Source organism: Mytilus californianus, unplaced genomic scaffold (genome assembly GCF_021869535.1).
Source record: "Mytilus californianus isolate M0D057914Y unplaced genomic scaffold, xbMytCali1.0.p SCAF_9, whole genome shotgun sequence".
NCBI classification, from domain to species: domain Eukaryota; kingdom Metazoa; phylum Mollusca; class Bivalvia; order Mytilida; family Mytilidae; genus Mytilus; species Mytilus californianus.
In genome coordinates this window covers 19,294,596-19,309,531 of record NW_026262745.1, presented here as the reverse complement: position 1 = coordinate 19,309,531, position 14,936 = coordinate 19,294,596, and the positions used below count along the sequence as shown (strand labels likewise).

Here is a 14,936-nt window from a genome sequence, read left to right as displayed (position 1 = left end):
AAAATATCTCAACCAAATTGACGAACTAATTTCCGATCTTTTAAACTTCAGAATAAAGATCATACCAACTGATGACCTAATACAGATAATCTTGGATTACTCCGTGCTACTTTCCCGGTATACAAGTGATATTCACTTACTCCATCGAATAGAAGACATATCAAGACAGATGGTATATGCCCTTCGTGTGGCTAGATATAGAACTTTAGACACCAAGAAGAAATAACTTTTATAAAATTCTACTACTGTAACAGTAGAAAATTTACAAAAATAAACGATGTTTGACAAGCTGTTTGGAAATGAATATGACGTTTTTATTGCAATGAATGGATTAAACATTTACTGAAGGCAACTTTCATCACGTTCCAATGAAGTAACAAACTTAATTTGCCGAAAATTAGAATGATTTGATGTACGCTCTCGAGTAACAACCGGAAGTGATTAAAAAATTGTCATTAAATCGTTTATGTCTTTGAATTTCTTTATTTATAAATGAAAAATTGACGTTTCATCGATGACGAAAGCGACTGAAAGCGAGTATGGTGAACAACAGGGCGACTAGATATCGCTTTTGACGGTGGGATAAAGCGAAGTGACGGACGTGAAAGCGACTTCATCGCCCCAGTCGCCTGCTAGCGTGAGACCCGTGTTGCACATATTTTATCTATCCAAGGAACAAGGGTAATAACTAAAGAAAACCTTGTTTTTTAAGACAATTTATAAATATCTAAGAGAAATGAAAGCTTCAGAGCAAATGCAATAAAAGAGAATAACTTGTTAAAAATATTTGAAAGTGTTAAAGACATTGCTGATATAAACCTATGATATAAATTTCATAAAAATCCGGCAAGAATTGTACACAAGAGAGTGCTAACAATGCAATTTTCCATATAATCTATTTCCAAGGGCATAACTCATTTAAAAATATTTGATGTGCACTGATTTTCTAACTGGTCAAAAACATTGATGATATAAACCTATAATACAAATTTCATAAAAATCTGGCAAGAATTGTACACATTAAAGCGCTCATAACTTCATAAGACAATTTTCCATGTAATTAATGTTTCCAAGGGCCACAATTCTTTTAATTATTGATCGGCATTAATTTTCATACTCATCAAAGATATTGCTGATACAAAACTATGATATTAGTTTCATAAAAATATGGCAAGAATTGTACACATTAGAGCACTAACGATGCAATTGTCCATTAAATTAATGTTTCCAAGGGGCATAACTCTTTTGAAAAAAATTGATCAGCACAGATTATCAAACTCATAAATCCAAGAGATTGATGATATAAACCTATAATATAAATTTCATAAATATCTTGCAAGAATAATACATATGAGAGCGCTAACGATGCAATTTTCCATATAATCAATATTTCCAAGGGGCATAACTCTTTTAATTCATAAAAATTTGTGTCTTCACTGATTCGAACTCATCCAAGACATTGCTGATATAAACCAACGATATAAGTTTTTTTTTAAATCTGCCAAGAATTGTACACGTGAGAGTGCTAACAAGACCGGACGGACGGACGCCCGGTATTTCTTGTGTCCCACCGCAACTCGTTGCATGGGGGACAAAAACGATTACAGCTATGTTGACTTATTTGTAGATCTAGTAAGGCTGATAATCTAGGGTTCTTTAAGTTTCAATTTATCGATAATTGTCTAATTGCAGTTTTCAAGATGATAGGCAAAAATACAAAATAAACTATTGACGTCACCATGTGGACACAGAGATATGTCTCGCCTGTCTGCAAAAAAATTCAGAAAAAGACAAATCTAGTGGACAGCAACATTGCTAGTTAGTTCAAAGTTGAGGATCATGAACTAGTGGGTAGGGCCATGATTAACAAACTGAGATGTACAGACATTAATATAACTTTATAGATCATATTGTTGTCAATTGTAGGTAGTTCCTATCAAACTAACTTAAGCAGAAAACATAACATTGAAAACTGGTAATTAAAGAAAGTCACTGGACCTTGATCTACAGTGGCAGGGAGTCAAAATAAATGTCGTACTGATGGAAATGCAACTCTGAAAAAAATATCATTGATCTATCACAAGTAGTTCCTATCAAACTAACTTAAGCAGAAAACTTAACATTGAAAATGGCTTATTAATTGAAAGTTGATGGACCATGACCAATAGAGCAGGGTCTTAAAATAGTTGTCAAACTGATAGGAACTGACAGTAATGCAACTTTGTAGAAAATATCTATGATCTATCATAGAAGTAAACGTTCCTATCACTAACTTAAGCAGAAAACTTAACATTGAAAATTGCTAATTAATTCAAAGCCACTGGACCATGACCTAGGAAGTGGGGACTCAAAACAGTCGTCAAACTGATATGTACTGAATGATAGTTAAGTACTGCAACTTCATAACAAAATATCATTGATCTATTAAGTAGAAAAATTTAACAATTGACGACGCCGCCTTCGCAGGAAAAGCAAAATCCATGTTTTGCCTTCCGCGACAAAAAAGCGAGACAAAAGTGGTAAATAATTGTCATTAAAAGGCAATAACTCCAATAAGGAGTGGACCAACGATAACATCAATTTTGACTTTTTAATAGATCTTGCCTTGTAGATCATTTTTATTCATTTTTGCTTTCAAAGTTTCAAACTATCTTTGATAGTCTTCTAAGTTAATAGATAAAAACTCCAAAAATTGGTAAGAAATGTCATTTTAAGGAAAATAACTAACAAGAATTCGAAGAGTATTGCGTGGCAATACAATCATGCATGATATAGTCTCCTACCAGTTATAAGATCATTATACTGGAACAAAATGCTTATTTAATCTGTAATTTGTAATATATTCTATATTAAAAAAACTTAGTCATAATATTAAACATTTAATTTGTTTATAATATACAAAAATATATAAAATGTTTTTCTTTTGAATTAAGTTTCACTAATAATTATTTTGATAAGTACGTCTAAACAAGTGGTCTAGAGCACACAGTGCAGGCGGTGTTGTCTCGATATCCCAATAGCATGAGTTCGAATCCCGGCGATTAGAGTAATTATGTAATCGAGACAACACCGCCTGCACTGTGTGCTCTAGACCACTTGTTTAGAAGTACTTAATTCAAAAGAAAAATATTTTATATATTTTAGTATATTATAAACAGATCAAATGTTTAATATTTGGACTAAGTTTTTTTAATATAGAATATATTACAAATTACAGATTAAGTAAGCATTTTGTTCCAGTATAATGATTTTATAACTGGTAGGAGACTATGTCATGCATTTATTGCCACGAAATACTCTTCGAATGCTTGTTACAGTTATTTTCCTTAAAATGACATTTCTTACCAACACCGCCTGCACTGTGTGCTCTAAACCACTTGTTATATAAATGTAACATATATATAGGTGTAATACCATCATTGATTTTCCCCTATTAGTCTTTGCTAAATTTGCACTTTTCAAAAAATTGTGCAGAATTTATCTTTGTTTCAAATAAAGAAATACTTGGCATGAGTAAAGTTTTATCCTGTTCAGTACTATAGACAAAAATTCACATATTATTTCATTGCATATAAGAAAATAACCATCACTGGAAGTGAACCAATCAAATTTCCCCCCTTTTTTTCCATGTGTACAAGCTTTAGTAACCATGTAACCTCAAGTTTCCAAAATATTCTGTAGAAACACCAATTAAAAAAATAATGGTGGTTTGAAGCACCCAAGATATATGTTTATGACTCTGACATTTTTTACTGCCATGAAATGTAGGATTAATTTCCTACAACTGTCAAATTCAAGAGAATATTTTTTTCGACCCTTTTTCGTATGCAACCGTATGTGACGTAGTATGATCTGGTGGTATTACACCTAAAGAAGACTTTTTTGTTGAATAAACTGAATGTGATTTTTTCCCTGTGTAATACTGGTTATTTCAAGCATTACAATAAATGTCAAATTTTGTCATACATATGTATGAAACAACTGTGTTATTGACTATCTGAATATGAAAAGAAGGGTGTATATTTTGGGTAAACGATAACAAGAAACCAACTGGAGACACAAAAAAAAAACGCTTTAAGTCGATTAACGTCTTTCCACGGATGTGCTATATGTGTCGTAGCAAGTATCTCGTCCTATTTCATATTTTATGACTTGTCACCGAATGAATCTTGCCAACAGGTTTCAATCGGTATGCACAGTATAACAGGCGCCTCTACCATAAAAAAAAACGCGTACCCTTCCAGCGCGCCTTCGTTTACTTATACTTTTTCATGTATCTGAATCATTTTGTTTCATGTACAGTGTGGTGATGACTGATGTTCATCTCTTAGTTTTGTTACAATTGGTCATGGTGTTGAATGTTTGACTTTGACTTATGATTTTTAATCCATTTAGTATCTTGCTTCTAGTTTCGAATGCATTAGAAATTGTTTTAGTTTGATATATTTTTATCGTCTTCTTTTTGCTTTACTTTCCTTAATCGCAATACGTGTCCGTTTTCAGATTTCGCGTATAATCAGTTGATTAGACTGGTCGACCCTATTAAAGATTTATTCTAACAAATAAAGGCCACTATATGATGAATGAGTTATCTGGATAAACAAATTGTGCTTATTTGCAAAATGAGAAAGAAATATTGTCCCTTAGGTCTTCTTTTGACCAGCAAAACCCTTACCAAAGCGGGGCGTCCGTTTGAAGGTGCAAGATGTACAAGTACGCAGCCACGTCCGGTCAGAATGGGGACGTTAAATTCGATGACTCGTGTAAAGAGAGACCCACACTATCTGCATGTAAAGAACCCCTGCAACAACTCTTAACGGCCTCTATTACAGGACCTACCTATTGTATGTATTGTTAATTTGTTCTCGTCCTCAACATGCATGAAATATTTGCAACTGGATGATAAGCAACCAACAATCAATCAATCATTATTATTAAGTAACCACGTTACATCTGGTGGTACTCAAATTATAACAGAGGGAATTTTTAGCGTATTTAAATGGAAAATTTAAAAATGTTATGCCATATCTGCTTTAAGGGTCATCTATGGTAAGGGGTGTCAATGTGTGTCCAATGCAAATTAATATACTCTTCAGGTAGCGTGTTTCAATGTTTGCAGTCTTATTCTGTTAAGTATCCTTTTTCACTGTTTTTTCACCGAAAAATACATGGATGTGACAATAATTCTTTTTATACCTCAACTATTTATAAAAAAAATGTTTTACTTATTGTTTGTGACATGTAGAAATAAGCAGTAGTGTTTGGCTATTATGTCATTGAGGTATACAACACATCTCCTCTTATTCACAGTGCGCAATAAATTATTAGCAACCATATTACTATGTTTTGCAACCCCTGAGCAAGGGGGAATAAAAACATTATGCTCCATTGATAACCACTTTGGAATATGGTTTAAAACGCTGAGAGAATGAAAATAATTGTAGAGTCTAGTTGATATATTTGCTCTTTAACATCATTGAAATAACAATTGTGTCTGAATTGTTACACAATGAGTATTTTAAACGAAACAAATTATTACGAGTCAAAGATCAAGGCACTAAGCCATTGATACTGGGAAAAAAATTAAAATTCTAACATTTATCACTGATCATTTACCTTTAATAAACCTCTTGGATTTTATATTCATTTTCATTGCTTGAATACTTATGTCAATTGAAGTCTGCATTGTATTGTATTATGTTGCTGGTAAAGTGCTTTGAACACTTTGTTCCTGATAAGTACATACAATGTATCTTAAAAGTGCAATTCATAAATGTCCTTTCAAATACATGTCTGCGTTAATAATTAATTTACTCTATGTCCTTCGGTTCACATTTCTACATGTACCAGAATGAAATGAGTGCCAATAAAATCATTTTAGACTTTTCATGGTCACTGTCTAAAAGTTTATTACATGAATATGTGTTATACTAAAGAACCTTAGTGTTAGATATAACTAAAAAATAACACTTTTTCTAACGTGCATACATAAACACATTTTTTTGTACAGTTGTAAGGATTTGATGTACCTATTGTATATTCTTAATGCAATTCTTAATTTTCAATCATCGTATTGTTTTCGTGTTGCCATGGTATCTAATGGCCTCCTCTCTCTCTCTCTCTCTCTCTCTCTCTCTCTCTCATTGTATATATGAAAATAAGGAGATGTGATACGATTGCGTATTTCATAAATATTTTCCAGAAACAAAAGTACAAGAATGTAAACAACTGTGGATCACTGTATTCTAAGGCTAACAATAATGAGCATGTTCATTTTATTGTGTTTTTTTTTAAATTTGTTTGTCTGATTTTAGTCTTTTAACGCAAAATTGGATGTTTTTACCGACAGCCACCAATTGCAAGGACTGTCAGTACAATGGATATACTTGTGTCAGCTATCGCCATTCATATATCAGTAATTTTAAATTTATTTGTTCTGGTTGCACAAAAGGAAAGATAACTCTTAGATCTAATTTCGATAAAACTTGGGCGTAAATGAGTGTCCTGAATAATATCACCAGACATGCATTTGATATGGCACTAAAGAAGCACTTTAAATAAATTCAAAAGAATTAAAATATGCATTATATTATAACTATAATTGCTCATGACAGGTGTTCTTTTTCAAGTGTCCCTTCAAACTCATTTTTTTATAATATCACCTACCCGATGAAAACGATTTATTTATCCCTGACATGTATAATATAATATATCATACACATTATAAATTATCAGACGGACATTAAAGTGTTTTCATATTATGCAACTTATTGTATTTGATCGAATACCAAACAATTCTGCGTAAAATTAATTGCTTAATTTTTTACTTCCTGTACTACAAAATTCAGAACTTGATGAGTAATTACTATGTACTGCAAAGCTCTTTAAAAAACTATATTTTATTTTGAAATCCTTTATTACAAAAGAAGTTTCTCTTAGTCGAGAAATTCAGTCATAAAACTGAAAATTAAACGGTTATGTGCACGTGACAAATGCAACCATAAATACTGTAAAAAAAAGTCCAAAGTGAGGAGCCTGCAATTCTGTGGGTGTCTTTGGTTGCTACCCATAAGTCTAGTATTTGTTTTTCGTTTATTGTTTGTCATAATTAAGGTCATTGTTTTTTTTCATTTGGTTTGTTAACTATCATACCACATCTCCTTATTTTAAAGCAAAACTATTAAATTATTACAGTGCACGTTAATAAAACATGCTGTTGTTTAAGTTAACATACAGATTTTAACTATCTTAAAAAAATGTGGCATCTTATTTTTACTAATTTTCTACATGGCTAAATTTTACTTAGGCTCTTGTTAATTAAAACTGATTCTTCGTATAAGTTTGTTCTTAATAAGAACTATCGTGAAATCAGACTGGTCGACCCTATTTAAGGCCAATATGAAACATTACATTCTAACAATTAACGGAAATTACATAATGACCTAGTTATCAGTCAAAATTCTTTCTTGATCGCAACTGCTTATCTGACACGACTAAATACATAATCGTACGACGTCTTATTGACGCAAACCGTATCCCTCACATTGTAACCCGAATTCAAATCTTAATATATTGCGATACTTATCCCCCTTTTTAAATACTTGTCTCTTAAAAGTTCATGTACCCCTTTCATAAATTAAATAATGCATTTAAAAAGCGTTATAGAAAATGCCTCATTTAATTTAATATTTAATATGTTTATATGGTTTGTGATTTCCTTTCAAGCTTTGTCATTACAGTATTAGAAATGATTGCCAAAACACGATAAAATAAAAGAAATTCATCCATACGTGTGACCATTATTCAAAAAGGTTCAAACACTTTTTAAAAGTTTTAAACATCGATATTGTATTGACTACAGATAAAAGAAAATTATTAAAATTTCCCTTTTCAGCATTCAATATGTGATTATTTAAGCACAGACGTTTATTTAAACCCACGTTAAGACCACGGTGGTGTCAACTTAAATATTAAGTGTAATGCAGCATTCATAACTTTTTGAAAATATTGATTTGAAAGTATCATATTATGGACAATTGAACAATTACTTCATTTCTTTAATACAGTAATGTAAAGCTTACCATTCGTACACAATACCATTTCAATTTGTCATTTATAATTAAAAAACTAATGCAGATTGTTGGTAACTAAATATTAGCATTACTTAATTATACTTTTACAGTATATTAACATGTATTTGATAAAAGTATTACATTTTTGATACCACACAATGATATTATAAAATAATTCAAAATGTATACTGTTCCAGTATATGCTATAACTATTCAGTTTTACTTTCCATCATCTAAGTGTATATTAACTGTAGAAGACTTATGATTTTAAACTTAGGTGTAGGTCTCTTTTGACGAAGAGTATTTTGCTTTCTGTCTACATAAAAAATCAAATTAAAATGTAGAAGGACTATACAGAATGTTTAATTCAAAACCTGGTCTACCTAGAATAGTTTTAATGTGACCTCTTTGCAATGACAAACGAATATTACTTAAATACAGACCACAGAACCATGAGCCTTGGGAACAAATTACTCTCAATGACAAAATGACGTGTTCAAAGGATTTTATTTCATAGGAACTCCGGTCTCTTTATATGATGGAACCAAATTAAGGTGTCAAAACCGATGCCTCGCGTAAGGGATCATGTGTCACTATCGCTCCAATAAAGTACCAATTGAAATTCGAAGGATTTTCTATCCAAAATGTCCTCTTTTGCTAGTGGCAGTCCAATATTCATGCCCTCAATCCTGGTCATTCACATTGTAAAGCTGGATTATTTGATTTTCTATTCTCATCAAGAATTTGCATGAAGTATTTGCCACTGAGCGTTATTCAACAATCGATCATAACATTATGGTCAGAAGCATCAACATTTTTAGCTCTTCAACTTTTAATTTACTTTTAAATATTGTTAATATATACAGGTATATATGATATTAAGAATCGACTTTCATTCAACTGAATGGCCATTTAGAAGTTCAAACTCTGCCAACACAATAAATAAGCGAGGCCAAATAAAATTTGCTTTGAATGAACTTGATATCGGATAAAACTGAAATTGAATTTATATCAAACAATTTTTTTTTATATATTTGTAGACGTGTATATACCATATTATAGAATAAGTAAATACAATTGTATTTGAATGGCGGTCTTGTATGATCAAGGTCGAATAAACACCCACCTGAAGATGAAATCAACAAAAAATCGATCTTCATCGGATGATTTGTTTTTTTTAAATAAAATTTAATGAGAGTTCGAACAAAATATTCAATCTGAAAGTTTGTAAAATTCGAATATGTACAACAATCTGAATTTCAATTCTGTAATATTTTGTTGTTGAAGAGGGGTGTCTTGGATTTGGAATAAAGTATCCGTCTCATAATATGTCTTTACAATATAAAAAAAAAAAAAAAAAAAAAATGACAAAAACACCACCGAAAAACAAAACAAACAAAACAAAATAGTATCATAATTGTAATAATAACAATATAAAAAATCACTAAATTTAAAAATAGTAGTGTAAGGTGCAAAAAAAAAAATCAAATTGATTGTCAAAAAAATGGTAAGCATGGTAGTAGTGTGTGTGGTTGATGTGATATGTTGTATTCATGTGATCCTTCCTTTATATCTTAATTTGTGATATTTCCATTTTGCCCAATGTAAATAGAACTAAGTATCGTGCTTAACCAAGGTAAATTTGGACAAATAAACATTGTGCGGAAGAAGATATATGTATATTTGATCCCAAGTCATGTAGTATTGAAGAATGACTGTGCTAATTACTCCTGGCGATACTATTGCGGCGTGTTTAACTTTAGGGGAATGACATGTAGTTAAAGTGGAATCTTATGTATGTAGGACCAAGGATTTACTATACAAATCCTTGGTAGGACCTCTCTTTTATTTGATAACAACATTAATTAACATCGGAAGTTTTAGTTGCATTAATTTCTTCTTCATACATTTTGCTCTGTGGTAGTTTATGTGTTTGTGTGTTTGACACATCTGTATTTTTATCGGGTAGCGTATTTGCAGTAAGATTTTACAGTTTGCGTCATACAATTTATCACAGTATTCCCGTTTATATATGTTCAATGACTTATGTAACGATTAGTAGTAAATGTCAACTAGTGCCGCTTAAACCGACGGCAGGAATCGTCTTTGGTTATTTTGTAAAAAAATCAATGAATCGACAAATCTGCGAAGGGCATTGGCTAAACGAAAAAGGCGATAACCATAGATAAAGTCAACAAAACATAGTAAAGTATTAACAACACATTGATTACAGAATACGAGAAGTGACTCGGGTATCTCAGAATTGTTGAAAGCTCCTGCTCCATTACTGACACCCGTTATGTTGCTCAGGATAATTACACGTCTGTTGTGAATTATCTTTCGGAGTTAGTTAAAAAATGAGGAAAGGAAAACCAATTTTTTTCTAGGAAACATAGAACTTATCCATGACTACCTTTTGAAGTTAAGTAGATTTCATTTACTTATAGAAATAAATTTTCAATGGAATAATGAAAAAAAACATGTATTGAAAATCTTGTCTGATTGGAAATATGCTGGTTCCATATGCAGTGGTGCTAGACTGTTATCACACATAATGAAAGGTTCACTAATCCAAGATAGAAGTTATCATGTTTGTCGCAAAGTTTAGTTAAAATCATGTGAAATAACTGCCAATGAGACATTTATCCATCAAAAGACGACACAACAAGGATTTCAACTGAAGGGACAAAGTTCGACCTTCCATTTCAAGGAGATTGCTTATAATATTTCGTGTTGCTCAGTCTTTAGTTTTTTATGTTGTGATTTGTGTACTGTTGTTTGTCTTTTGGTCTTTATAAAAATAAGAAGATGTGGTATGATTGCAAATGAGACAACTCTCCACAAGAGACCAAATGACACAGAAATTAACAACTATAGGTCACCGTATGGCCTTCAACAATGAGCAAAGCTCATACCGCATAGTCAGCTTGTCTTTATTTCTTTATTTTTTGCCATGGCGTCGTCAGTTTAAACTAAAGAGTTTGAATGTCCCTTTGGTATCTTTCGCCTTTCTTTTAATATCTACTTCTTAAACCAATAAAGCCATATAGTTTTTGAAGCAAAAATTATGTTGTTTGGGGTCTTATCAGACTTATGCTGAGTGAGTGTTCATCGACCTGTAAATCCATTTTTGCTGTACATGTACCGATTTTGTGTCATGGATAATGGATACCCCGTACTCTTTTTTTGTCTATTATGCAACGTTAAAGATGAAGATAGAACAACTAAATATGTTCTGTGATACATTTTCATTTTGACCAGTTTGCCACCAGGTTCTTCCTAAAGTTCAGCTTTCAATATTCTTGCTATCCAAACGTAACATTTGTTTCCCTTTAAAGTGTAGGATCAGAGGAAAGGGATATTTTGAAAAGAAACAAAATAATTTTATAACAAATACATTTAATATCAATAAATAACAATGATTGATACGAAAAAATATCACAGGAAGCTTGATAATACTTTTTAGTCTATAGTAATTAATTGTTCATAATACTTTTTTTTTATATGTATCAATTCTGTTTTAACCTGTAAAGTATTGTTTTAAAAACTGAAGAAACAAAATTCTTGCATATACACAATATTGTGATTAAAATAATGTTCGCGTATACGAGACATAATTTTGATTAAAACCTATTGTATTAATGTACACATCAACAATAAGAAGTGCACATGATTTATCAGCACACAGTATGTTCACGTTTAACGAAAGCTTGTGTGGGCTGTTTTGGTTCATCTTGTCGTTGTTCAGGGTGAGGTGGCGGGGTTACTGTGGACGCGTATGATATATTAGATACACGACCAGAGTCAGGCAAATTAGTGTTCATTCTAGATAAACGTAGTCCTAAGGCAGTTGTAGGCGGGCGAGGTATATGAACGCCTCTTCCATCCCAGTATTCTGCTCGATCTAGCAAAAATCCTCGTCCATGTTCTGCTAAATCTCGTTCATCTATTATTGGTTCTGTGTTTGGCTCTGAAATTGAAAAGAGGTAATTGAATGATTCAACTATCACGAACTTAATAATATTGGTTTATTGAATTCCATCTTGACTAGTGAGAATCTGTAAATTAACTAATATTACTTGTTCTGTTTTAATTATATCACGAGGGCATAACATTCCTATATTAGAATTGCATTTATTAATTGTAAGGCTGATAAACAAATCTACATATAATTGTTGGAACTATTGTTAATAAAAGAATAAATATTCTTTAGAACTTTCTTATTACTTCTTTCCCCCGATATGAATTATTTGGCGTTAAATAAGACAATTACACTTCATGTCATATTAAGTTAATATGAAGTTACGAAAACTTATTTTATTCATTACCAACCTCCTATTGACAAAGACATGGAACTTTAAAATAACTGTAGGTCTATGAAACGTTTGCATGCGATTACAATAAACTTTCCAACATTATGAATTACATGTATCATCAGGGTACCACCTATCAACATCCAATTTTAATACAAAAGTGGATAATCATTGACAAGCTTCCTACTCTAGGACAGGCGCTTAAACATGTGCCATGATTAAATATCTTTGTGAGTACCCAGCTATATCCTCTAATTGTATCGACAAGAGGAAGAATACATGATACGTTATATTAAAATCAAACCGAAAAGCTGCTATAAAATTATTTAAGAAATAACTGTAATATTTTTTTCTATAAAATTATTTAAGGAAAGACTGTAATATTTTTTTTCTGTCTATGAAGAAATAACATAAAAAATGGGGTGCACACTGAATAACACCCCTAGCGGGTTATTTGAAAGAGCGCACCACAGTTATGAGGTTATTTCTTCATAGACAGAAAAAAATATTAGTCATTCTTTATAATTTAATTCTGAATTCCATTTTTAAGGAGTAAATCATGAAAAAACGTTGATGACGTCACGGTCACATGACTAAATTATGTCTATGTGCTGATAGACAAAAAACCTTCAGCCAATCAAAAGACGTGCACAATGTTATCATATCGGTATAAAAGAGGACAAAGCAATAACATTTTCGTTTTAATGTCATACCAAAGAATGTTTGTTATCACGGGAAATAAGTAGTAGATACAATACAAAGGTAACAAAGAAACAGGCCGGTAACAACCGTTGCCGGATAGTTTTTCTGCACGAGTAGTCAGGTCAAGGTCCGAGGCGACAGCCGAGGACCTTGATCTGACTACAAGTGCAGACAAACTATACGGCAGGTTGTTTCCGGCCTGTTTTTTGTTACCTTTGTTTTGTATCTGACTTGTACGACGTTTCAAGAAGGAAGAAGTACATTTTGCATTTAGAAGAGGTAGCAAAACTAAAGATACTAGAAACTTAAATGGCCATATACATTGTACCAGTTAATGTAAGTTACAGTTTAAACTCAATTTTTTTTCTCACTTCCCTTCAGCCGAGAGTTTTTTCTCAAAAAATTCAAGAATCTAATAACTTTGTAAAAAGAACCATTTCAAGTTAAAGGTGAATGTTATACACATTTGAGACTTTTTGAAATGCAACTTCGCAAGTAAGTAATGTATAAAAAAGATTTCAGAGGTAAGCAAGCTACCATTTGATTTTATTTGGGGGGGGGGGGGGGGGGGGTTAAAATAAATTTAAAATAAACAGGCTTCATCCTTTTTTTGTTGAAAAAATGCAGGATGTGCCATGTCCATGTCTTGTTATAATATATATATATAGGCATATGTTTTGGATTAAAAAAAATGTTCATGCTTATAGGTTTTTATGTCTCTGATAGTGTTGATCAGGATTAAACACGTGTCACTATATGATCCAATCAGAGCTTACCGTCCAAAATTGATGACGTAAGTTGAATGATTTTCTTTACGATTTGCTGCATATTTGAACATGTATTACACGGACACTTTTTATTTATAGGATCAATCGTGCATTGGTGAGTTGATAGGGATTTTATCTTTTGATTAGATTTGATTTTTATATATATATTTCCTGTCTTTTTATTGAAATATAAACGTTGGTACCAGCATTTCTTTCAGCATTGTCCAGAATACTATTCATGTCCATATATTGAAAAAAAATACATTTACGGACCGACCATTTAGCTTCAAAAGGGGGTGTGTTCTTTTCTGAGTAAGAAAATTATTTAGTTTCCAACGCTATCGCCCAAATATTTTTTTTTTTCGAAATCAGCACTATTAGATACGGTATTCGGAAAATCAGGAGCCAGAACATTATTTTCAGTGTCATCTGCTTGACCATTATATATTTTTTTCTCATAAAATTGGGGATCAAAATGTGTTTTTTAGGAAAAAACCATAACCGGCCTTTTGAAGTTAAATGGTCAACCCCTTAGTGTACTAATATGAATAGTTACTGGAATTGTTTGAAAAAAAATATAGTTATTGATGCTAACGTAAATATTTTTAATTAAAAAGACAGGAAATATGTCGGTGAAACAAAAAGTTCAAATCTAATTGAAATTTAAAGTGCCCATGAACTCACTGATCATGCACGAGTGATTCTATTCATAAAAAGTGTCCGTGTAACAACTAAAAAGTGTCCGTGTATCATCTAAAAAGTGTCCGTGTAACACCCGTTAATGTACTGTTTTTCTATAGCTCTGCTGGGGGCAAAGTCGTACAAGCGCAAATGTAACATTCGTATATTGCTCGCTCTGTATAGATACATGTTATGTACATTTTGTAATTATGTCATCGACAATGTAACAAAACACTGACTCTTCAGCATTGGCCGCAACAAATTCCAGCCAAAGATAGATTAGAAATCAAAATACTGAAATAATGTTTAAAGAGTTTATTCGCAAACCAAAAGTCTCTACCTCAACAAATACAAGAGTTAATCTTTATAAAAAGTAAGCATGACTATCTTGTCAAGTTTAA

General features: G+C 31.8%; 1 protein-coding gene across 1 annotated transcript in view; it reads right to left on the bottom strand.

The window, feature by feature from the left end:
• Positions 1-11,454: 11,454 nt before the first annotated feature.
• LOC127715799 (myb-like protein X) overlaps positions 11,455-14,936 on the bottom strand; it is a 46,194-nt gene continuing 42,712 nt past the window's right edge. The window contains exon 26 of the mRNA XM_052221938.1: positions 11,455-12,042. Coding sequence (XP_052077898.1) covers positions 11,750-12,042 — 293 coding nt within the window. The 3' untranslated portion in view covers positions 11,455-11,749. The remainder of the gene's footprint in view (positions 12,043-14,936) is intronic.